The 25,581-nt window shown below is 40.1% G+C and overlaps 1 protein-coding gene across 2 annotated transcripts in view; it reads left to right on the top strand.

Moving 5' to 3' along the window:
• Positions 1-25,581, top strand: part of SEZ6L (seizure related 6 homolog like) — a 329,568-nt gene that overhangs the window by 290,671 nt on the left and 13,316 nt on the right. For both annotated transcript variants that reach the window (XM_075276577.1, XM_075276578.1), the window contains exons 11-16: positions 4,276-4,472; positions 10,807-11,001; positions 16,016-16,207; positions 20,540-20,734; positions 23,435-23,467; positions 25,229-25,343. In XM_075276577.1, the coding sequence (XP_075132678.1) occupies positions 4,276-4,472; positions 10,807-11,001; positions 16,016-16,207; positions 20,540-20,734; positions 23,435-23,467; positions 25,229-25,343 (927 nt within the window). The remainder of the gene's footprint in view (positions 1-4,275; positions 4,473-10,806; positions 11,002-16,015; positions 16,208-20,539; positions 20,735-23,434; positions 23,468-25,228; positions 25,344-25,581) is intronic.

Here is a 25,581-nt window from a genome sequence, read left to right as displayed (position 1 = left end):
GCGGTACGGATCAGGAAACAACAAACACACAGCGCACCACAAATCACAGCAGAAACAGACACTGGGAACTCTTACCAGTAGATCTTCAGGGAGCGGTGCAGGCCCACAGAACCAGAAGGCAACGGCAGTGGTCAGCAGGTGGCGGCAGAGAGTCAAGTGTAGTCATACAGTCCAGGTCATCAACAAGAGGACAGCGCAGTACAGAGGGTAATCCAAAGGGTAGATCAGGCAGGCTGGGTCGGTAACAGAAGTGGTAGAGCAGTACAAAAACGGTGTTCAAGAAGCAGAGGTCTAGAGGCAAGCCAGGGTCATAAACAGGAGCAGGCACAGTACAAAAATCAGGAAGCAAAGGCAGAGTCAGAGATCAAGGCAAGGGGTCAGAAACACCGGCAATAAGATACAGGAGCACATCAGGAACACAGAGGCAACACTGAATAGCCAGCGGAGGCCAGAGCCATCCTTAAAAGTCTCACAAAAGTCTCTAATGATCTACTAAAGGCTAAATCCAATGGTGACTTCTCTCTTCTTATTCTTCTGGACCTCTCTGCAGCTTTTGACACTGTTGACCATCAACTTCTCCTCACTATGCTCCGCTCAGTTGGCCTCAATGACACTGCGCTCTCCTGGTTCTCCTCTTATCTCTCAGGCCGCACTTTCAGTGTATCATTTGCGGGCTCTGTTTCCTCCCCTCTTTCCCTTGCTGTTGGGGTTCCTCAGGGCTCGGTCCTCGGCCCCCTGCTCTTTTCTCTCTACACAGCCCCCATTGGACAAACCATCGCCAGATTTGGCTTCAGGTACCATCTTTATGCTGATGACACCCAATTATACACATCTTCCCGTGACATCACCCCTGCACTCATTCAGAACACCAGTGACTGTCTCTCTGCTGTCTCTAATATCATGTCCTCGCTCTATCTGAAACTAAATCTCTCTAAGACTGAACTACTACTGTTTCCACCATCTAACAGATCTGTCCCTGATATATCCATTGCAGTCTCAGGCCTTACTATAACTCCTAGGCAGCATGCCCGCTGCCTTGGGGTCATATTTGACGCAGACCTTTCCTTCACCCCTCATATTGAATCACTCGCACGTTCATGTCACCTCCACCTCAAAAACATCTCCAGAATACGCCCTTTCCTTACCAGAGATACACTAAAGACACTTATTGTCTCTCTGATTCATTCTCGCCTTGACTACTGTAATTCCTTACTAATCGGTCTTCCCCTCACTAAACTCTCTCCTCTACAATCTATTCTGAATGCAGCGGCCAGGCTCATCTATCAGGCTAGACGCTACAGCGATGCCTCCGGTCTGTGCCAGTCGCTACATTGGCTGCCTATTCATTATAGAATAAAATATAAAGTTATTACTCTCATCCACAAGGCTCTCCATAATGCCGCACCTCCCTACATTTCTTCCCTCATCTCTGTCTACCGCCCAACCCGTGCTCTCCGCTCACTCAATGACCTAACACTTACATCCTCTATTATCAGAACCTCCCATGCTCGTATACAAGACTTCTCCCGAGCTGCACCACTTCTCTGGAATGCTCTACCCCGGACAATCAGATTAACTCCCAACTTCTACAGTTTCAAACGCAAACTAAAGACGCATCTTTTCAGACAAGCCTATCACAATTCCTAATGCACAAAATTGTCTGAACACTGTATAAGCAATGCCGCCCCTGCTACCTCTTGTGTCACCCTCTCTACCTCATAGATTGTAAGCTCTTTTGAGCAGGGCCCTCAGTCCCATTGTGTGAAATGACGTTCTTTGTTATGTATGTCTGTATCTGAACCCTATAAATTGTACAGCGCTGCGGAATATGTTGGCGCTATATAAATAAAATGTATTATTATTATATTATTATTATTAAATAGGCTCCGGCCCGCCGATAGGCCAAAAACTGGAAGTCACCCATCCAGCTTAGGAGGAGACCAGCAACCCCTGTACATCGCTGCAAAGGTTTTGGCCTGCCTCCCAAGATCCAGAAGCAGGGGATATGTGAGCGTAGGGAGGAGAAGGCTGGTAACCTCCACACAGCATTGCAGAGGCTTTGGCCCTACTCCTAAAAGTAGTGAGCTGCAGCCAAAAAGCTCTGCAGGAACATCAGTGACGCAAACGCTTCATATTTTTTCTTGCAATGATTTTCACAAAGTTTTCCTTTGCAGACTTTCTTCTTCAATTATACCTATACGTAAAACACCAGCATTTCTGTAGGTATAATTGACATGCTGCACAACGCTTTTTCAAGTCGCAGCATGTCTGCTGCGGGTATTTTTCTGCAATGTGTGGATGAGATTAGCCAGAATCGAATCCACTTTTAAGGTACTATAAAACAGCTGCGGTTTTTGCCACAGCAATTTTGCAGCAGCAAAATCACAATGTTTATGCTATGTGAGGCCCAGGCCTTAAAGATAATGCTAGATAGATCAATTATTGGGGTATCGGAATAATTTATATTATAATATGGATTAAGTGCAATATTAGCAATAATAGTAGCAGTAGCAAAAATAGGAGACGTAACATGGGTACCTACAGAATATTGAAGGTAAACATGGAAACTGTTGGAGGATCAGAGTAAAGTTAACCAAATTTCTTGTTCAGTTTGGACTAGTTACTTACTAGATACCATGACCATTGTGAAAAATCGTTAAGCTATGTTTGTTACGCAGTTTTGAAGTCCAATTTTCTGAATTTTCTGAATTTTTCTGTATATCCATTTCTTCTTCTCCCAATGGAAAGCTCTGACAATTCATCCTTTTCAGACAAACCCAGTAAACCCATCCAAAAACCAAAGGTCTGTTACCAAGGCTTAGTGCCTCTATTATTTTAGAAAGTACCAATCCAAAGCCACAGCTGTTTTCCTTTTTGTTTTCATAGAGTTGCTATGACATTCATTCCTGTAGAGAAGGTTACACTTAGAGTCCTGGCAACTATAGAAAAGCCATTTCTGGAACAGCTACAGATACTGTAGCAACAGTAGATACACATTTATTTTTATTGTAAATGTTAAAAGGATAAGGTTATTTCCATAATAAACCCTCATCATTATTCCAGACCCAGCTACAGTCATGAATTTATTCAATACTGGAAATATTTATCTTTCAGCATATTAAATTATACTTTTATTTTTATTCCTGTCCTAGAATTTCAGAAATGAGAAAATAAATCTCGCACTGAATTATAATGGAATAATTAACAATTATACAACTGTGCGAAAAAGCATAATAAACAGAGAGTCACATAAATAAGCAAATGCTGTTTCTCAGTGGATTTTGGAGTTTTATCATTTCTTTTTGCAAGATATTATGATTAAAATGTTATTACTTGAGCCTTTCCAGAAGGTCTGAGAACCAAAGAATAGGCTGTGATATATACAGGATCTTTAGACATTGGGACTTCATTTTATTATGCTACTAATGGGTACTTAAACTTTTCATATTCACAAGTGCTGCAACCAACTTGGGCTTAGAAATTATACTGTGCCACAAAGGGCAAAGCCTAAAAGTCTAATGGACAACCATAGGCAGTGCTGGCACACGTTAGTAGCCATTGGACACTTGCCAAAATGGTGTGAATACAACGCAATAAAAGTCATTCTCGAAAAAGCATAGACTTTGATTTTGAAATATGCAAAATATTGTGTGAGATTATAAAGGAAGTAAGCTGCCATACCAAATACGGCCAATGGACAAGAGTGGTGCTGTAGCTAAGAAAAAAATCTTAGCATTAGTTTAAGGGTGCGGTCACACTACCGTTGGTGTCCGTCAGCAGTCTCCGTAGCTATTGACCATTACAAGATTTTAACCATGGACACTAGCTGAATTATCAGTAGTCCATTAAAATTTCTATTCACTTCAATGGAATTTTATCTTGTGTCTGTTAGTGTCCATTAGTGTCCGTTAGTGTCCAATTACACCCAATTCTGTTTTTTCCCAGCAGACAAAAAAATCCTACATGCATTACTTTTCTGTCCGTTAGAGAAAAACAGACGGGAAGTGAAGTCTATGGGCAACGGACTTATAACAGACAGTAACTGATAGCCATCAGTTACTGTCTGTTTGTGTCCGTTATGATAGGTGTCATTTTTTTTTTTTTTTTGTTTTGTTTTTTTAAACAGACACCTTCATAACAGAATCCAATGGTAGTGTGAACCCAGTCTAATACTAATAAAAAATAAAATACAAATATTGTAGGCAGTCAATTGGAGTATTGAAACTGGGGATTTTCTAGCACACAATAACACAATATATTTTCTTTACGTTTCAGATTAAATTTGAGTAACAATGATATCCTCACTATTTATGATGGAGATGAAATTACCTCAAAGATTTTAGGACAGTTTGTTGGAAGCAGTGGACCTCAGAAGCTCTACTCGTCTTCTCCTGACCTCTCTATTCAGTTTCATTCAGATCCAGCTGGAATGATCTTTGGAAAGGGGCAAGGTTTTATCTTAAATTACATAGGTGTGTGGTTTTTGCCTTTCGATGAATCAAATAATAAGACTTCTGGCGTCTTCCAGAATATGCAATATGCCTGTCTTCCAGTTGTATGTTGTATTGCACCTCATTGCCATTTATTTCAATGGAAACGACGTGCAATATGTGACACAAGCAGTAGCGTAACTAGCATTGTTTGGGCCCCAAGGTGAACATTTGACATGCCCCCCCCCCCTCCATTCAAACCGCATTTCTACACACATTATTGTGCCCCATTGTGGATCCTGCACACACTATTATGCCCCATAGTGGCCGCTGCACAAACTATTATGCCCCAGTGTGAACCACCCATGAACAATTATTATACTCTGAGGTCTTTTCAGACTCCAGAATATAATGATTGGAGACCCAGGGGAGGATACAAACATAAAAAAAACACTGTTACTTACCTCTCCTGGGCTCCGGCGCACTCCCTGCTGATTTCAGCCAACTTGGTACAGACGTCTCATGAGACATCCCCGCGTCATGATGCATAATGATGCAGGCCCAGCTCAAGCGACATCTGGAACGTCACCACACATGCCTGAAGCCTGACGGAGCTCAGGAGAGGTAAGTAATAGAGTCTTTTATGTTCCTTCACCTCCCCTGAGTATCCGTTCATTATTCTCAGTGGTCTGAAAAGACCCCCAAGTATAATGATAGCAGTGTTTGTGGGGTTTGCAGTTCCGTGGCCTTACTTACAGATCCCCGCTCCTGATCACAGCCACATCCACAGAAGGGGAAATGCAGGCAGCTGTGAGCAGGAGCCAGGATCGGTACGTATATAGGGTTTGTTACCTGCTGGATTTACTCCAGAAGGTAATAGTCTGTTTAAAAAATACCACACACACACATCAGGAGCTAGTCGAGTTTCCTAATATCTCGGAGTCTGTGGCAGCTGCTACTTCTGCTACCCTGAAAGTTACGCCACTGGACACAAGTAATGTATGGTATTATTTCTGAAATAAAGCAGCCATCTTTAAAAAGCATATACAGTCCTATGAAAAAGTTTGGGCACCCCTATTAATCTTAATCATTTTTTGTTCTAAATATTTTGGTGTTTGCAACAGCCATTTCAGTTTGATATATCTAATAACTGATGGACACAGTAATATTTCAGGATTGAAATGAGGTTTATTGTACTAACAGAAAATGTGCAATATGCATTAAACCAAAATTTGACCGGTGCGAAAGTATGGGCACCCTTATCATTTTATTGATTTGAATTCCCCTAACTACTTTTTACTGACTTACTGAAGCACAAAATTGGTTTTGTAACCTCAGTGAGCTTTGACCTTCATAACCAGATGTATCCAATCATAAGAAAAGGTATTTAAGGTGGCCAATTGCAAGTTGATCTCCTATTTGAATCTCCTCTGAAGAGTGGCATCATGGGCTACTCAAAACAACTCTCAAATGATCTGAAAACAAAGATTGTTCAACATAGTTGTTCAGGGGAAGCATACAAAAAGTTGTCTCAGAGATTTAACCTGTCAGTTTCCACTGTGAGGAACATAGTAAGGAAATGGAAGACCACAGGGACAGTTCTTGTTAAGTCCAGAAGTGGCAGGCCAAGAAAAATATCAGAAAGGCAGAGAAGACGAATGGTGAGAACAGTCAAGGACAATCCACAGACCACCTCCAAAGAGCTGCAGCATCATCTTGCTGCAGATGGTGTCACTGTGCATCGGTCAACTATACAGCGCACTTTGCACAAATAGAAGCTGTATGGGAGAGTGATGAGAAAGAAGCCGTTTCTGCACGTACGCCACAAATAGAGTTGCCTGAGGTATGAAAAAGCACATTTGGACAAGGCAGCTTCATTTTGGAAACAAAAATTGAGTTGTTTGGTTATAAAAAAAGGCGTTATGCATGGCGTCCAAAAAGAAACAGCATTCCAAGAAAAACACATGCTACCCACTGTAAAATTTGGTGGAGGTTCCATCATGCTTTGGGGCTGTGTGGCCAATGCCAGCATCGGGAATCTTGTTAAAGTTGAGGGTCGCATGGATTCCACTCAGTATCAGCAGATTCTTGAGAATAATGTTCAAGAATCAGTGACGAAGTTGAAGTTACGCCGGGGATGGATATTTCAGCAAGACAATGATCCAAAACACCGCTCCAAATCCTCAGGCATTCATGCAGAGGAACAATTACAATGTTCTGGAATGGCCATCCCAGTCCCCAGACCTGAATATCATTGAACATCTGTGGGATGATTTGAAGCGGGCTGTCCATGCTCGGCGACCATCTAACTTAACTGAACTTGAATTGTTTGTCCAAAATACCTTTATCCAGGATCCAGGAACTGATTAAAATCTACAGGAAGCGACTAGAGGCTGTTATCTTTGCAAAAGGAGGATCTACTAAATATTAATGTCACTTTTCTGTTGAGGTGCCCATACTTTTGCACCGGTCAAATTTTGGTTTAATGCATATTGCACATTTTCTGTTAGTACAATAAACCTCATTTCAATCCTGAAATATTACTGTGTCCATCAGTTATTAGATATATCAAACTGAAATGGCTGTTGCAAATACCAAAATATTTAGAACTAAAAATGATTAAGATTAATAGGGGTGCCCAAACTTTTTCATAGGACTGTATATCTATTGATCGTGTATAAAAACTAGTTTGGACAACAGAAGATAGATGCCTGTTCACATTTTGTAAATTATATTTGCGCACCAATTTTCCTCTTGCTTAGTTTATATACATTATATACAATTGTACACATTTTTTTATGTGAGAAATGCGACAAGCTATCTTTTTGTAAGGATATTATGTATTGAGGATTCAATTGTCTACCGACACTATGTTATTCCTGGTGCCTAGTATTTGCTGCCATTTGTGGCATGCTGACATAAAGGGGTTAAGGTAGACTTTATTTCTGCTCTTAGCACCCAGCCAGTCTCATAGTTATTATTTCTTGCTGCTCTTTGAGATAGGATACTACTGTTTGTCAATACAGCCCCATTATTTGGATAGATTGTGCCAATTTAGTGCCTGCTGAGCATCAAAAATGTAGTGTAACAGAAGAAGAAACAGAAAAAAGTAAAATAACGGTTTTAACTAGAGATGAGCGAACACTAAAATGTTCGAGGTTCGAAATTCGATTCGAACAGCCGCTCACTGTTTGAGTGTTCGAATGGGTTTCGAACCCCATTATAGTCTATGGGGAACATAAACTCGTTAAGGGGGAAACCCAAATTCGTGTCTGGAGGGTCACCAAGTCCACTATGACACCCCAGGAAATGATACCAACACCCTGGAATGACACTGGGACAGCAGGGGAAGCATGTCTGGGGGCATAAAAGTCACTTTATTTCATGGAAATCCCTGTCAGTTTGCGATTTTCGCAAGCTAACTTTTCCCCATAGAAATGCATTGGCCAGTGCTGATTGGCCAGAGTACGGAACTCGACCAATCAGCGCTGGCTCTGCTGGAGGAGGCGGAGTCTAAGATAGCTCCACACCAGTCTCCATTCAGGTCCGACCTTAGACTCCGCCTCCTCCGGCAGAGCCAGCGCTGATTGGCCGAAGGCTGGCCAATGCATTCCTATGCGAATGCAGACTTAGCAGTGCTGAGTCAGTTTTGCTCAACTACACATCTGATGCACACTCGGCACTGCTACATCAGATGTAGCAATCTGATGTAGCAGAGCCGAGGGTGCACTAGAACCCCTGTGCAAACTCAGTTCACGCTAATAGAATGCATTGGCCAGCGCTGATTGGCCAATGCATTCTATTAGCCCGATGAAGTAGAGCTGAATGTGTGTGCTAAGCACACACATTCAGCACTGCTTCATCAAGCCAATACAATGCATTAGCCAGTGCTGATTGGCCAGAGTACGGAATTCGGCCAATCAGCGCTGGCCAATGCATTCTATTAGCCCGATGAAGTAGAGCTGAATGTGTGTGCTAAGCACACACATTCAGCACTGCTTCATCAAGCCAATACAATGCATTAGCCAGTGCTGATTGGCCAGAGTACGGAATTCGGCCAATCAGCGCTGGCTCTGCTGGAGGAGGCGGAGTCTAAGATCGCTCCACACCAGTCTCCATTCAGGTCCGACCTTAGACTCCGCCTCCTCCGGCAGAGCCAGCGCTGATTGGCCGAAGGCTGGCCAATGCATTCCTATGCGAATGCAGACTTAGCAGTGCTGAGTCAGTTTTGCTCAACTACACATCTGATGCACACTCGGCACTGCTACATCAGATGTAGCAATCTGATGTAGCAGAGCCGAGGGTGCACTAGAACCCCTGTGCAAACTCAGTTCACGCTAATAGAATGCATTGGCCAGCGCTGATTGGCCAATGCATTCTATTAGCCCGATGAAGTAGAGCTGAATGTGTGTGCTAAGCACACACATTCAGCACTGCTTCATCAAGCCAATACAATGCATTAGCCAGTGCTGATTGGCCAGAGTACGGAATTCGGCCAATCAGCGCTGGCCAATGCATTCTATTAGCCCGATGAAGTAGAGCTGAATGTGTGTGCTAAGCACACACATTCAGCACTGCTTCATCAAGCCAATACAATGCATTAGCCAGTGCTGATTGGCCAGAGTACGGAATTCGGCCAATCAGCGCTGGCTCTGCTGGAGGAGGCGGAGTCTAAGGTCGGACCTGAATGGAGACTGGTGTGGAGCGATCTTAGACTCCGCCTCCTCCAGCAGAGCCAGCGCTGATTGGCCGAATTCCGTACTCTGGCCAATCAGCACTGGCTAATGCATTGTATTGGCGTGATGAAGCAGTGCTGAATGTGTGTGCTTAGCACACACATTCAGCTCTACTTCATCGGGCTAATAGAATGCATTGGCCAATCAGCGCTGGCCAATGCATTCTATTAGCGTGAACTGAGTTTGCACAGGGGTTCTAGTGCACCCTCGGCTCTGCTACATCAGATTGCTACATCTGATGTAGCAGTGCCGAGTGTGCATCAGATGTGTAGTTGAGCAAAACTGACTCAGCACTGCTAAGTCTCTGCATTCGCATAGGAATGCATTGGCCAGCCTTCGGCCAATCAGCGCTGGCTCTGCCGGAGGAGGCGGAGTCTAAGGTCGGACCTGAATGGAGACTGGTGTGGAGCGATCTTAGACTCCGCCTCCTCCAGCAGAGCCAGCGCTGATTGGTCGAGTTCCGTACTCTGGCCAATCAGTGCTGGCCAATGCATTCTATTAGCCCGATGAAGTAGAGCTGAATGTGTGTGCTTAGCACACACATTCAGCTCTACTTCATCAGGCTAATAGAATACATTGGCCAATCAGCGCTGGCCAATGCATTCTATTAGCTTGATGAAGCAGAGTGTGCACAAGGGTTCAAGCGCACCCTCGGCTCTGATGTAGCAGAGCTGAGGGTGCACAAGGGTTCAAGTGCACCCTCGGCTCTCCTACATCAGAGCCGAGGGTGCGCTTGAACCCTTGTGCAGCCTCGGCTCTGCTACATCAGAGCCGAGGGTGCGCTTGAACCCTTGTGCACACTCTGCTTCATCAAGCTAATAGAATGCATTGGCCAGCACTGATTGGCCAGAGTACGGAATTCGGCCAATCAGCGCTGGCCAATGCATCCCTATGGGAAAAAGTTTATCTCACAAAAATCACAATTACACACCCGATAGAGCCCCAAAAAGTTATTTTTAATAACATTCCCCCCTAAATAAAGGTTATCCCTAGCTATCCCTGCCTGTACAGCTATCCCTGTCTCATAGTCACAAAGTTCACATTCTCATATGACCCGGATTTGAAATCCACTATTCGTCTAAAATGGAGGTCACCTGATTTCGGCAGCCAATGACTTTTTCCAATTTTTTTCAATGCCCCCAGTGTCGTAGTTCCTGTCCCACCTCCCCTGCGCTGTTATTGGTGCAAAAAAGGCGCCAGGGAAGGTGGGAGGGGAATCGAATTTTGGCGCACTTTACCACGTGGTGTTCGATTCGATTCGAACATGGCGAACACCCTGATATCCGATCGAACATGTGTTCGATAGAACACTGTTCGCTCATCTCTAGTTTTAACCTAGTGCTGAAAAAACACATAGGAAGCTATTGAAAACTGTGAAGGTAGATTTAATACCAGTATACATATACGATATAGATATATCTTATGACATATAAGAGTGGTTTTCTTGTCTTCACATGTACCATTAGCAATTCTGGCTTCCGAAGGGCCGTTGCTCTGAATTAACCACCAATGACACAAGTAGATTACTGCTTTTCCTCTATGATCTAGTTGTACGTGGGATAGGCCAGCTATTGATTTTATAAATATGTATATGAATTATATGTGAAAAAAAACAACAAGACTTTTACCATATATTCTAGAAGTATCCAGAAATGACTCATGTTCAGACCTTCCTGAAATTCAGAATGGATGGAAAACAACATCTCACACAGATCTTGTCAGAGGAGCAAAAATAACTTACCAATGTGACCCAGGATATGATATTGTGGGAAGTGAAACCCTAACCTGCCAGTGGGATCTGAGCTGGAGCAGCGACCCCCCATTTTGTGAAAAAAGTAAGACACAAACTGTTTTATTACTTCATTCTCGATTATTCCATGGCCTTCTTGAATCGTCTGCAGTTGATGTTCATCTTAAGTCATCAAGTCCCTTCTCTTGGAATTATCACATTAAAATTGCCATTGCTCTTGTGCTTTTCTTAAGCATACATTTCCATTTGTAAAAATGATGGAAGAGTGAAAATAGAATGACGCATAAGAATGTAAGAAATTGAATATATGGAAGGAAGATAGATGTGAGAAGAAGTACTGATGCACTAGAGACATAACTTCTTTTTGGCTGCCTATGGAAACAGTACACGTAACACTTGTATTTTATTTGGCTTCTTTAAGTGAGCAGCACAAAGCTACTAAAACATCACATTTAATGCAGCAAGAAATGGTTTTCATTAGAATCTAGATAGACAGGAATATGGATTTCTTGACATTGTTTGCTTATTAAAAATGAAGTGTCATAAGGTCCATAACTACGGTATATAGTGATACATCTGTGCTAACTAATCCAGAAAGAGAAAGCGTTCAACTGAAGATATAATAAATGTTTCACTAGATGTGTCTTAAGACTATAAGGACCTTGCAAGCAGTTAACGTTACACTTAAATACTACCCAATTTAAAGGGAACATTATTCGTGCCTGCTGACAATGAAAATGTTTAGAAATTTGGTTTAAAGCAGTATTCCCTAAGCATAGGGAGACACATCAAGAGTCCTGGATGTGATAGCTAAAGAAGCTAGAGGACACCAAGAACTCAAACATTTCACAGTATTACTTAAACACAGCACCAGTGTCAGACCCACAGGCCTATACACATTAGATAGCTGTTGGCCAAACAATCGTTCAGCTATATTGCCCACCTCCCCTATTCTTGGCTTCAATATGTGCTGAATGGTGAAACAAATGGAGAGAATAAAAAGAATTATACTAAGAACAAAAGGTCTGGATTTCAAGCGCCCGATTCTTATCTTCCCTGACATTGCCAACATCATGGAAGGAATCAGGGGGCACCAATATGCATTTGATTTTCATCTGTTCCTGACAAAATCTGCGTGTTTATATGCAATCGTTGTTCCATATTGCACCTTGTAGACAGGTATATCTGTTATTGACCTCATTATTATATGGTTTTAACTCCATCTTGTCCAAAGTACCCAACGTAGAGCGTAAACTGACTGAAATACATCAAATGTGTATGGCTAGCTTAAGATTCATATGATTTTCATTTGGCATCAGGATGATAAAACAGAAATTTAGTATTATGGCCAGGACATCACACTAGATTGTAGTCCTGTACAGCAATTGGTGGCAACTGCTTAAACAGAGTTTATTTGATTTCAGCCACATCATTTTTACTTTACTATTATATATTATATGATTATAATAATATTAATATGGCTCCATCCATGAGGTCTTGGGCTGGTGCACCCTTCATGATATGACAACAACATTTAGGGACGCCACCTAGGACTACACACAACATGTAGTGATAAGTCAGTTGACTCCATCATAATGGACCAAATGATACCATATGTCCACTTCATACATGAAAAGTTTTCAGTTCACCCAAAACTTAACTTTTTGTATCATGCTACCTGGCATCGAGCACTTTTATGATGGAAACAATGAAATATGCTTGATTTAGTGAGTAATTGATAGCTCTTGGATACAATATATATATTTCTGTTCTTGTTGGGTGAAGATATGATAAAAAGACAATTATGAAATGTACATTTACAAAAGAAGAATGGATGAGGTTTACAATAAGGGAAATGAATGGGTCACGGTGGAAAAAAGAAGACAACAGCTTGTGAGGTTGGTGAATTTATAGGTTGAAAGTCACCAGATGATAAGGGGGCAATGAAGTGTTACATAACTCATATTCATTATAAATCTATTATTCAGAATGGCAGTATTATTACTAGTTAATTATTAATATTATTGTTAAAAGGGCTCCTGTTGCAAAAGAAATCTGGTAAATGGAAAAACTGCAGAGCAGAGCAATGTATGCATGAGGTGAATGCATTTATTATTCTTGAGGCACAGCCTGTAACATCTACTGAACAATGAAAAATTAATTTATAACATTTCATTTATTACTCGACTGTATTACACCTCTCTTGTTCCTTTAGTCTTAAAGAGCACATTCACCTTTCAGCACAATGTTATAGTTCACATTGAGATATAATTTCCAATAAGGGAGTAGACACAGACAGCGGAGGACCCCCGTTCAAGTGCATTTATGGGTGCCATGGTTTACAATATTCAGAATAGCTCACCCTCTTATGTCTCTCTAACAATTCACGAGTCATAGTAATAGACACGAAGTTCATTAACTTAGACATTTACCCACAATCTAATAGACCGTGGGAAGCTGGTTAGGTGATTGGGCCCCTTGACTTACTGGGCCCCTGTGCACAGGTTGTATCATTAAAATTCTGCTGACGTCAGCAAAAATCTACCCAGCACAATATTCCCAAGTGTCCTGCTTGTTCAATAGATTGTGCTTGTCCTGTTGATCTTCTTCCTAGGAAATGTAGTTGTTATACCGGGTACTTAACAGAAATATGATTTCTTAAAAAAAAAAAACAAGACTCTCAGAATGCAATGCAATAAAGATCTTTGCACCGTAATAGCAGATAAGCTGCCTAAAAGGGACTATCTGTGTTTCCATTATCAAGAGAATTGTGAGGTCAGCCCTGGGCTATAATACATTCTGTAACCCAGCATTAGAATAAGATAAGAACGGTAAGGGATAGGAAAAGTTATTTAACTTCTTATGTAGATTAAATCTATACTTAAATAGAACAAGGCTGTACTCGGAAAGGTGAAATACACTTGAACTTATACATTTCAGCACTTACCAGAAATATGCAATCCGGGAAACTTCTAGAGATTTTGGCATAAAGGTTACACGAAGACTTAAATATTTTTAATCAACATCTTCCCTAGACAGCTTTGACATTTGTGCCGCACACTACAACACTGCTACCACAATATCAAACATACACTCACTATATTCTGGAAGAAGCAAGTAAATCGTAACGTTATTAAAGGGGAAGTGCTCTTCAGTTGGTAATAAAGTAAGAATAACATTACCGAGCAGTTTTGGTAGTGACATCTTTAAATTGAATGTCAGTAGATTTCATGTTACAGAATACAAAGTGTCATAAGAAATGGCCCTTAGAAGTTTATATGTAACTTAGGTCTGATTCTTTAATCGGGCGGTATCCTCTCAGAGAAAAACAAAATGTGATGCCCACTTGGACAAAATGAAAAAAAACACCACATTTTTCTGCGGAAAAATAATGTATGGTATTTAGCATTTTGGATCTCAAGACTATACATATAAGATAAATGTCTACCAAAACCCTAATACCCCTAACAGATGTCACTGAAAAGATGGGTTGGATTTCAACATGCTCAATTCTTATGTAGTAGGGGGTGGGGTTTAGGGGGAGTGTGCATTCGGTTGAAAGCCGTCTACAGTTGTAGCCAGCCATCTAATGGCCATATTGCGACCATCGGTAATTTCATGACTTGTCTGCATTCCATATTCTGGAGCCCCATTAATGCATTCATTGTTCAGATGTTATGAGTTGCATATAGTTCCACTGACAAATATACGATAACTTCCAATATCCTACATCTATAAACTTCCAATAATATGTATTTTACAATCTGTTTTCTTGTATGACTTGTTTCTGGTTAATGATGAAAGAGTTCTCACTTGACCATTCTTTAACCACCTTAGCCTTCTTGATATAAAAGGGACTGTCCTCACCTAGCTATGATTCACAAGGATCAACATTTCATCATCAGCTATGGATGCTTTGCTTTTTTCATCAAATCACCTTCAATTTAATAAAAATATTCTGATCTATTTTGTGGATGAAAAAATGGACTGGAAATTTAATCACTGACGCTCTGAATGTCCATAAGAAATACCTGTGAACTCGGATTGCTCTGAAGACGTCATCATCATTAAAAACAGTAGTTGGATTGGCAAGACCAAGGAATTCTTGACTTGTCCGACAACTCCATCAATAGATTATACTTTGTGTTGTGAAATATTTTGTGACTTTTGTGAAGAATTATAAATTCTTTATTGAACTCTTTGTAATTGTGCCTGTCAAAGTGCCTCCTACTTTAAGATTGTTCTTATATATTTGTTCAAGTTTGTGAATGATGAAAGTTGTTTTTTAGTTACTTGTAACAGTTAACGAAAACCGATGGTAAAATAAAAAGTTTAAAAATACTATTGCTCTTTGACTCTTACATACTATTTCTGGATATACTTCATTGGCTACAGATGAATGTTACATTGTGTTCATTTGTTATGACTTTCTTTAGTATCTAGATGTTTCTATCGGGGATGATGAGGTCATGTAAATATGGACTAAAACGTTATAGTACAGATTTTCCTCACGTTACAAATAGTTTATCACGTTTCAGAAGTGAATATCAAATTCTGTTTTGCATCTGCATTTCAGTTTAGGCCCTGATCAATTTGGTTAACCTGTTGGTTAAGCATATGAAGGGTGAGATTTACAACTGGGGAAGAGCCACTTGGCTTATCATACCTTGTATCTGTAGACTTTTTAAGGTTACATTTAATATATATTATATTACACTTGTAGAAATAAAGGTAGTAGCTTCAGGGCCATGATAGCCCCACATAGTATACGCATTATTTTCACATAGATATTACAGTCCTGAGCTTTAATACATTCCATACATCTTAGGAGACTATCAGTTATCATGTATAACACAGCAGTAACTATTGCGTTAGAAATAGTTGAAAGCTATTGACTATAATCTATGTAGGTCAATTAGCAATGACTTTTTTTTCTATAGTTTTAGTTTATAAATCCAGGCTAACTCATTGGTTAGCATTTATCTCTTTTTCTATCAAAGATTTTTTTTTACTTATCACTTTCCCAACATACATACATACATCTATATATATGTCTGGAGGTATATTAATCAGAATTCATCTCTCTCTTTGTGTTGCAGTCATGTACTGCACAGATCCAGGAGAGGTGGAGCACTCCACTCGCCTTATTTCAGACCCAGTACTTTTGGTCGGAACCACAATCCAGTATACATGCAACACCGGCTTTGTTCTTGAAGGAAGCTCTCTTCTAACATGCTACAGCCGGGAGACTGGGACCCCCATCTGGACTTCAAGGATTCCACACTGTGTTTGTAAGTACCAACAATATGGACTGTAACACCCAGAATATGTTTAAGCATGTGAAGGTCACTGACTCCAAAATGTATCAATGACCATTTAGGTGCAGTGTGATTTAAGTCCTGGTTCACATCTACGATCGGTATTCCATTCAGGGAGTCCGCATGGGGACCCGTGAATGGAATACCAAATGCATTGACAAGAGGTGAGCTTATGAAGGCACATAGATCCCATAGACTATAATGGGGTTTGTGTGTTTTTCCGTGCGGTCTCCACACGAGTCATGTGGAAAGGAAAGTACTTCATGAACATCTTTCCTATCCATATGATTTGTGCGGACACCATGTGGAAAACACACAGACCCCATTATACTGTATGGGATCCATGTGCTTTCAGTGCTCAACGCTTGTCAATGCATTCGGTATTCTGTTCGGGGGGTCCCCAAGCAGACTCCCCAATGGAATACTGAACCCAGATGTGAACCAGGCCTAAGAAGGAATTTTTTCCATTATAAGTTTCAAAAATAAATGTAAATTAAGTAAAGCAATAAAAAGCCAAGTAAAAATAACATAGATGAATGGTTCCCGTTGCCTGCACAGGTTTATGTGGTGTTCCAAAATGGCTGCTATTTCATTCATATTAAACAAATATATAATTTTAGATGGTTAAAAAGATGATTACATGATTGAGAATTCTCAGCTTAGGGTTTACTATTCAATAAATAGTAGATTTTGGTTAAATAAAAGACTTAATTTACTAGTGAAGAGTATAAAGAAGGTGTCAAGGAAAATAAATTACTTACTTCAAGAAACTTAATTTACTTATGTGAACACCCCATTACTCATGACTTTACAAATTAGCCTTTCAGATCTGTATTTTGTCAATTTCAGGAAATCCAGAGAAAATCTTACTTTTCTCAGTCTGGCAAGTTTTATTAGTTTACATTAGGATGAGTCTGCTTTTTCATTAACACATCAATATAGAAATATACAGCAAAGTAATTCCCTGTATTCTGTCTTATTTGTTATGGTATACATGTTTATATACTGCAAAGGTGTATAAGCAAACACTTAAAGGCAAACTCCATCTAACATGCATTATGGCTTTATTACCCTTAGTTTAAAGATATTGCAGGGGTGTAGAGGCGAAGGGGAAGGCTGATGGAAAAACCAGTCCACCAGGGCCAGGGTATCTAGAAGAAAGGCTATGGTCAAAAACTGAATCTTTGAAGAACCTAACTACCAATCTGGGATAAGGAGACTCTTTAGAAAATGTGTAACTTTTATTTTTAGAAATGTCAACTCTTAAACCCACTAATTTTAATACAAAAAAGAGAAGTTTAATCTAATCATTAAATGTTTTCTGTTCCTAAAAATGTTTGAAAAGATTTCACCAGCCCCTGACCCACAATGACCACAATGTCCACAATGTCAGACTATAACACCTTCAGTCCAACAGGAAAAAGTAATTGGACTTACCTTTTTTTGTGAACGTCTGTTATACAGTGTTAGGGAACCCTGGGACGGGACACAAGAGACAGTGAGCCCTAAGCTGACGCCCCCCAACTGTCCCTTCCCATTGCCAGGCCCTATCCTACGTAATAGGCGGCAACCACAAAGACATTCCCTCCCTGTATATGTGAAACACAAAACGGAGATAAGACGGACAACAACAACGGAAGGTCAGCTAGCCAAGGGTCAGTAACAGTCGAGCGATGCAGTGCCAAATCGGAGTCCAAAGAATAGTGAGTGAGGAAAGCCAAAGGTCAAGGATAATAATGTAAGCAAAAATAGGGACAGAAAGGAGCAAGTATGCACGCGGCAATAGCAAGCACTGGTGTGAATGGGAGCCAAGATAAAATAGGGGAGGAAGAACCCGTCCATGGAGTTGACAGGAAGGCAAGCTGTCAATCACAGGGCAAGGCCAGATTAACCATTAGAGGAGCAGATAAAACTGAAGGTGAAGGAGATGGATGTGGTGGAAAACCAATTACCAAGGTGAAAGAATAGGGCAGTGTTCAGTGCAGGAAGAAACCAACGGAATAAATCACAACCAAACACATCTCCTGCGCCGCAGCATGCGGCCGGATGATGACACCAAAGCCCGGATGGGCAAAGATGTTACAAAGTCATTGATATAGCACCAACATAGTCTGTAGTGCTGAACAGAGATTGTGCCCATTTGTTAGTCCATGTCTGTATTGGAGCTCACAGAAATACATAGAAGGGCCAATTTCATATGAAGCCAATCTTCAGGATGTCTTCAAAGTATAGGAGGACAAAGCAGTACACAAGGGAATCCCACGGACAAGGACAATATACAAACTCCATTCAGAAATTTCCTTTGGCCAAACCAGAACCCTGATGCGGAAAGGGAACAGTGATAATCACAGTACATAAGTTCCTCTACTAGATATTGCCTAAAATGATAAGACCATACTCCGGACAGGGCCCAGTAGACTGTAATCACCATCTCTCAGAACCTACTGGATCAACATTTGGTGGAATGTCCAAACATTATTGACAGAAAAAGAACAACTCTCATAATATACACAAAATAGATTCATAGATTGACACCGAATACATTTTTTTGACAACGGGTGTACCTAAACTTTTATACAACTTTTTTAATTCTCTACCTGCATTTGTGTCATCCATAAATGTTGCAATATAAGTTATTTTACAATATTTTATTAATGTCTTAAACATTGGCATAAAATCAAAAATTGTTCAAAAGTTTAATTAAAATTTAAGATTATTTGCACACAGAAAAGTTATTTTTGTGGAGTGAGGATTCTCTATAACATGTTACATGCAGATATTGTCATAGATTTTGGTGCTCTCATTAAAATACTGAAATTGTCAGTGAACACAACATTTATTAATGGCACAAATGCTGGCAAAAAATTAAAAGTTGTTTGCACGTTTTGATACGCTAAGTCTGAGATGAAAGCAGTATATTGAGAGGAACTTAGGTTCATGAGTTATGTGAGTTACAACAACTCGACTAGAATTTTCCTCTACATATAGGCGCTGTGTACCCTGGAATATGAAGTTAAAAATTGTATCTATTGTCAAATCCAAAGCTAGATTGCTTTGTCCCTGTGAACTAAAAGTGAAATGCGTTACTTTGTTTAGAGGTGACTCACCAACACTCTTCCTCTGTCATATCAGCAGATCTATTGAATGCATTGATTGTGGCTGTCACAATATGTTTGCTGCATCAAAGAGATAGTCAAGGAATCAATACAAGGAAACACCCATATAATTATATACGGTGTCTGTGTCAAAATGCCAACAAATTTGACTTTTCCTTTGTCCTTGTAATTTACTGTCTCACTTAATGTATCAGTTGTGAGACCGTAGATGTGATAGAATTGTGCTAGAATCTTTTATCAGAACAGTTGGCAGCTTTCTAGTCAGAACTGCAGGTCTCCATCTGCTGTACAAAAATGGTATTTTCATGTAAACAGTACATGTACCAACAATTGAGAAAAGATTCAATAAATGAAGGTTTCATTTAGGTTTTAATTTAGAAAATTACCATAAAAAAGTCAAAAGTGTATCAGAAGTTATAATAGTAGTGCCATCAATTTTTATAGTTCAAAGAAGTTTTATCTTTTGGAAATATCTTGACTTTGTGAAAATGTGAGAATGCCGCGTGCCGGAGTATGGTGCCAATTGAAATAATGGTCAGGACACTGTTGTTAATGGTATTTTATTCAGCACACAATGACATTTTAGATATCTGCTTTCCTTTTTTTATCCAAACACAGGACAAATATAGAAACAAGATTAAAAATGTAGCGACTATCCGTTGCTATTTGTAGCACTTAAAGGGTTTATCATTAACTTTACTCCAATATAGTATTAGTTGTCTCAAAGATCTCAGGCCTGGTTCACATCTGCAATCGGTATTCCATTTGGGGAGACCGCTAGGGGAGCCCCTGAATGGAATGCCAAACTCATTGGCAAGTGGTGAGCTTATGAAAGCACACGGACCCCATAGATTATAAAGGGGTCTGTGTGTTTTCTGCACGGTGTTTGCAGGGAACATGCGGAGAAAAAAGTAGTTCATGAAGTGCTTTTCTCTCAGCATGACTTGTGTAGACACCGCGCAGAAAACAAATGGACAACATTATAGTATATGGGGTCTGTGTGCTTTCATAAGTTCACTGCCTGTCAATGTGTTTAGTATTCCATTCAGGGGGTCCCCAAGTGGACTCCCCAAACAGAATACCAAACGCAGATGTGAAACAAGTCTTATTTTTGTACACTGTGATAGCGATAGAAACATTATGGCAAATACTATTGTACTAGATTAATATATTGCACATGTCTTTACAGCTGAAGAGTCACTTGCCTGTGATAATCCTGGTCTACCAGAAAATGGTTATCAAATACTCTACAAAAGGCTTTATCTTCCTGGAGAGTCGCTTACGTTTATGTGCTATGAAGGCTTTGAATTAATGGGAGAAGTCACAATTAAATGTATCCTAGGTCAGCCATCCCAATGGAGTGGACCACTTCCAATATGCAAAGGTAACTCTCTTTGAGAAGAACATGGGCACCACTCACTGATCTCTGAGAATTCTACTTTAATCCAGTAATATAGGACTGGCAGGGAATGGGTACAGATTGGAAACAGTCCTAACAGTTATAAAGTGAATAGATTTAAGAGACTTGAGTCAGCCTCTTAGAATAAGAACAAAAAACTCATCTTAGTCATTTGCTACTTGATACTGTTAAGCTTAAGAGGCCTTAAAAACAAATTATTGTATCTCACAATGGACTCTGTAAGCAGATGGTATCTTCAACACCCAATGCATTTCATGTCACCCAGTAGAGATGACAAAAGAGATTCTGCCAGGTTATACTAAACAGATGTCTGTATTCGAGTAACTTGTTACCCGGCAATAGCTGATCTGGTTAACAAAGTGTGAAGCATCTGCTATAATACAAGCTTTTGATTTCAGTATCAGCCATGTTTTATTATACCCCAATTGTAAAGCAAAACAGTATTATAAGATGTACTATTTGCAAGAAATTAAATTAGAATTTTTTAATTTTTTTCACCTATAAGAATAAAAATGATATTAAAAGAAGAGTGTATTATTATGATTTATATATTAAGAAAACATCCCCTTCCATAAAATGTCATCAGGAAAGACTAACAGAATCCACAAGACATTTTCAGCACATCTTATAGCGCCAGAGTTTCAGTGTAATTGACCCTGCTGAGTTCTTTATTGAGTATTTATATAGAGCAATAGGAGGAGTTACAAGTCATCAAACTCCATTATGGTTTAATGTGGCTGTTCTGTCCGGAGCTCCCATTCAAATAGACTAGACCTGCAGCCAGAACAACCTCATTAATCAGGAACACTTTGATAAATGACACCCACAATGTTATACGATCTTCTAAATTCGACAGCCAGGAACGTGCATTTACTTCTTTGTATGGAACCTTATTCTTCATTTGCGGGTTGTAGTTCTGGTTGATTTATTGGTCATGAAAGGAGAAGATTGAAAGTAATTTTTGGCTTCATTTAACAAATAGTGAACACCAAAAATTCACCACAAATGCATTATATTATACAAAAGAAATACTGATCTTTAAAAGATATTGCAAGTTCTTTCCTCACGTAATCTTTAATGGTTCATAATTGAAGCTAGTCACTAGGACAGTGGCATTAAGACGTATGACCCCCCAGAAAATGCAAAAAAAATGCAGAAAATTACAGATACATTTCCATTCAAATATCCTTATATCTTGTTACCAACATTTACTACATTTTGAGGACTCAGCTGACAGCAGAACTGAACACTTACATGACTGTTTACAAGGGCAATTGTGAAATTAAACTTTAGTTTGCCAATTCCGAGGAAATAACAACATGACAACAGCATCCTCTAATAATGTGAGATTATTGTGCCCAGTAATACACACAACAGCAGCAATGTTTTACCCTTATAAAAGATGTTTTATTCTGTAAGGGTCAAAAAGCTGCTGCTGTTGTGTGTACTGCTGGGTGTAATAAACATCAATTGCTAGAGGATAGTGTTGTTGTGATCTTTGTACCTTGGAGATGGCATCTTGGGAGTTGCGGAGCTTTTCATTTTGGTGTAATTGTATCCTATCCTGGCCTGTTATTGTCTCTCTGTTTTTTCTTATGCTTACCATAGTTACCACCTTTGGACAATTGCTTTAAGGACGGAAGGTTGCCATGAAAATATTTTACACATAGGCCCCCCTCTGTAAAGCCTTTTTATCCTCTCCAAGAAAACTTACCTCAAAAGTGTAAAAAAAGTCACATAATACAATGCTAAAGTTTGCCAGAGTGCCCCCATAACCATTAAACTCTATATTCCTGTGGTTCCAATGCTACATTGCTACTTTCTATTCTATATGGCTGCAGAGCTATGTTCCCCTCAGTAGCATTTTTTCTAAGGGGCCATTCACACGGAGTAGACGCGAGCTGATTATGGAAAAATACACGTGTAAAAATCAGACTCCCATTTACCTCAATGTATTTTGCCATTTTGCCAAAATACACGCGCACATACTCCGTGTGAACGGGCCCTAAGAGAGATTAACTCTATACTATGGCCATTGGTGTAACCATAGAGGTTGCAAACCAAGTCCAGAAGCTAAAAGGGCCTATTGGCCACCTTCACACATTAGGGATGGATACATTTTGTTGATCTCCTTTATGTTCTCTGATGGCTGGCGATCTATTCATCATAAGTGTCTTAACTTCTTCCTACTGGTGAGCTGGGGTGGGGAGATTTATGATATACAACCTCCTGGTTTCATAGAAGTGAAACTTAAATCAAGGGGGATTCTAATAGGGGGCTTTGGTACAGAAGGGGACTTGATTATTATGTCAGGGGTATTGATAGGATAGGATATGGGAATCTTATGTGCACAGATATGTTGTGATTAAGTCTTCACAGGGGTTTGGGCCTAGATAGAAAAAGACCTGGGATACGGCTAATAATTATGAGAAAAAGTTGGGTAGGGGGCCTAAACTGAGCTTTTGTACTACACAGTGGTACCATATGGTGACACAAAGCACCTACTGCTCTGTAGTAGAGCGTTGTATGACTCTGTTAGCTAGGCATTGTTTGTTTCAGAGGTTATGGAATTGGAATAACCTACATAGTGATACCACTGTCTATCTATAGTGCAGAAATGTTTTTGTAATCTTATAATATGATATTTTTTCTTTTCTTTCATAGCAACACAAGACAGATTTGAACATGCATTACAAGGTAAGTGAGATTATATGGCTAGAAAAAAAAAGAAAATTGGGGGGGGGGATTTACTAATCTAAATGCATAACTTTCCTCAAAAAGTTGTCATATTTGCTGTGTACTACATTTATTTTATTTACTTGTATAGCGCCAACATATTCCATAGAGCTTTACAGACATTGTCAACCCACACAATCATAGGGAGAACGTACAAACTCCTCGTAGATGTTGTCTTGGTAAGATTTGAATCCCAGACTCTCTAGAACTGCATTTATGTGTTTTAGACACCTTCCACTTTATCTAACAAAGGATATGACTTAGTAGGCAAGGGGGATGGCCTGCTGAAGAAGTGATATGACTTACTATCCACCACTATGCGCCAAAATTGTGCCAGAATTTTTGAACAAAACAGGTGGTAAAAGTTTAGATTAACAATCTAACTTTGCAAAAATGTTCTTGTCCAACTTCAAACCACATTGATAAATCTAGCAGAATTTTACACTGTCTTAATCTGAACAGGACTAGTAAATCACAGAGAGTTATTTTAGTATAGATCTAATATAGATTCATAGGTGAATAAGCCAATGGGCTACTAGTTGCCAAACAGGCACATTGAAAGAAGTCCCATTTACCTATAGAGGTCAGCAAAGGGTCTTTTCAGTGGGCAAAAAGTTTTACAAACTCTGCCTATTTATTGAGTCTAAACTGTCATATATATTATATGATATATATCTGCATGTGGTTGCATTACCCTGGCATTAAAAGGTATTTATAAACTGAGAAATAATAAGATAAAATAATCTTTAATAGTTCCACAGTGGGGAAATTTCAGTATGTTACAGCAGCATAGTAATACAGATACAGGATAATACACAGTAATATATTACAGACGTAGACATACGTATGCTGAGAAGATTATATATACTAGGAGTCCGTAGCAGCTAAGGAACAGAAGAAGAAAGAAGGAAGACTTCATAATCATAATCATTAGTTTTCTGTGCAGACTGATCTTCGCTTGGACTAATGTAGATTATACAGCCTGGTCGCGGTTGGAAGGAAGGACTTGCGATAGCGCACCTTCTCACACTTGGGGTGAAGCAGATGATCACTTACAGTGCTGCTAAGTGCCATCAAGGCCCCATACATGGGGTGGGATTTGTTCTCCCGCATGGAGGTCACCACAGACACCACAGACCCACCACCTGTACTGGGTCCAGGGGGCTCCCCAGGACAGAGCTGGCCCTCCTGTTCAGCCTGTCAAGTCTATTTCTGTCCCTGGTTGATATACTGCTCCCCCAGCAGGCCATGCCGAAAAAGATGGCTGAAGCAACCACAGAGTTGAAAAAGGCCCTAAGAAGTGGCCCCTGGACTCCGAAGGCCCTCAGCCTCCTGAGCAGGTAGAGTCTGCTGTGGCCCTTTCTGTGCAGCGCCTCCAGGTGATCAACCCAGTCTAGTTTATTATTGAGGAGCACACCCAGATACTTATAGGTCCTGACTATCTCAATGCATGTCCCTTGGATCTCCACTGGGGTCGGAGCGCTTCTCCGTTTACTAAAGTCCACCACCATCTCCTTGGTCTTCCCAGCATTAATCCTGAGGTGGTTCAGTTGGCAGAGCACACATCCACTTAGGGCACACTTGGCGAGGGGAGCAATAAACAATGTACTTTCTTTACATTGCTACCTACAACCATTTGGACACTTTCTATGTATGTCTGTGGATGCATGTGTCTGTGCTTATCGGAGAATTGTGTCAAACATATACTCTTTATATTTCTAGTGGCAGAGGCAGCGGCAGAAACATCCTTGGAAGGAGGGAACATGGCATTAGCAATATTCATCCCAGTGGTGATCATTTCTGTGCTGCTTGGTGGAGCTTACATATACATAACAAGGTAATTTTAACAGAAATAAAAGAAAGTCATGAAATGTTGGTGCTGTTTTGTCACCAATATCCAGAGCCATAGTTCAAAAAAGTTTGTGTCCCCTCAGGAATCAGATACAATTATTACCAATGCTATGCCAGGTTGCTGGTTACTTTATAATTTGGTTCTTTGTTGAGTATATTATTTTTAGCCCTAGGCATATACTGCTGTAAGTTCTACAGGGGGTTCACAGCACCCACACATCACT

Source organism: Leptodactylus fuscus, chromosome 1 (assembly GCF_031893055.1).
Source record: "Leptodactylus fuscus isolate aLepFus1 chromosome 1, aLepFus1.hap2, whole genome shotgun sequence".
NCBI classification, from domain to species: Eukaryota; Metazoa; Chordata; class Amphibia; order Anura; family Leptodactylidae; genus Leptodactylus; species Leptodactylus fuscus.
Note: the sequence above shows the minus strand (reverse complement) of the source record. Positions and strands in the feature narration are given on the sequence as shown.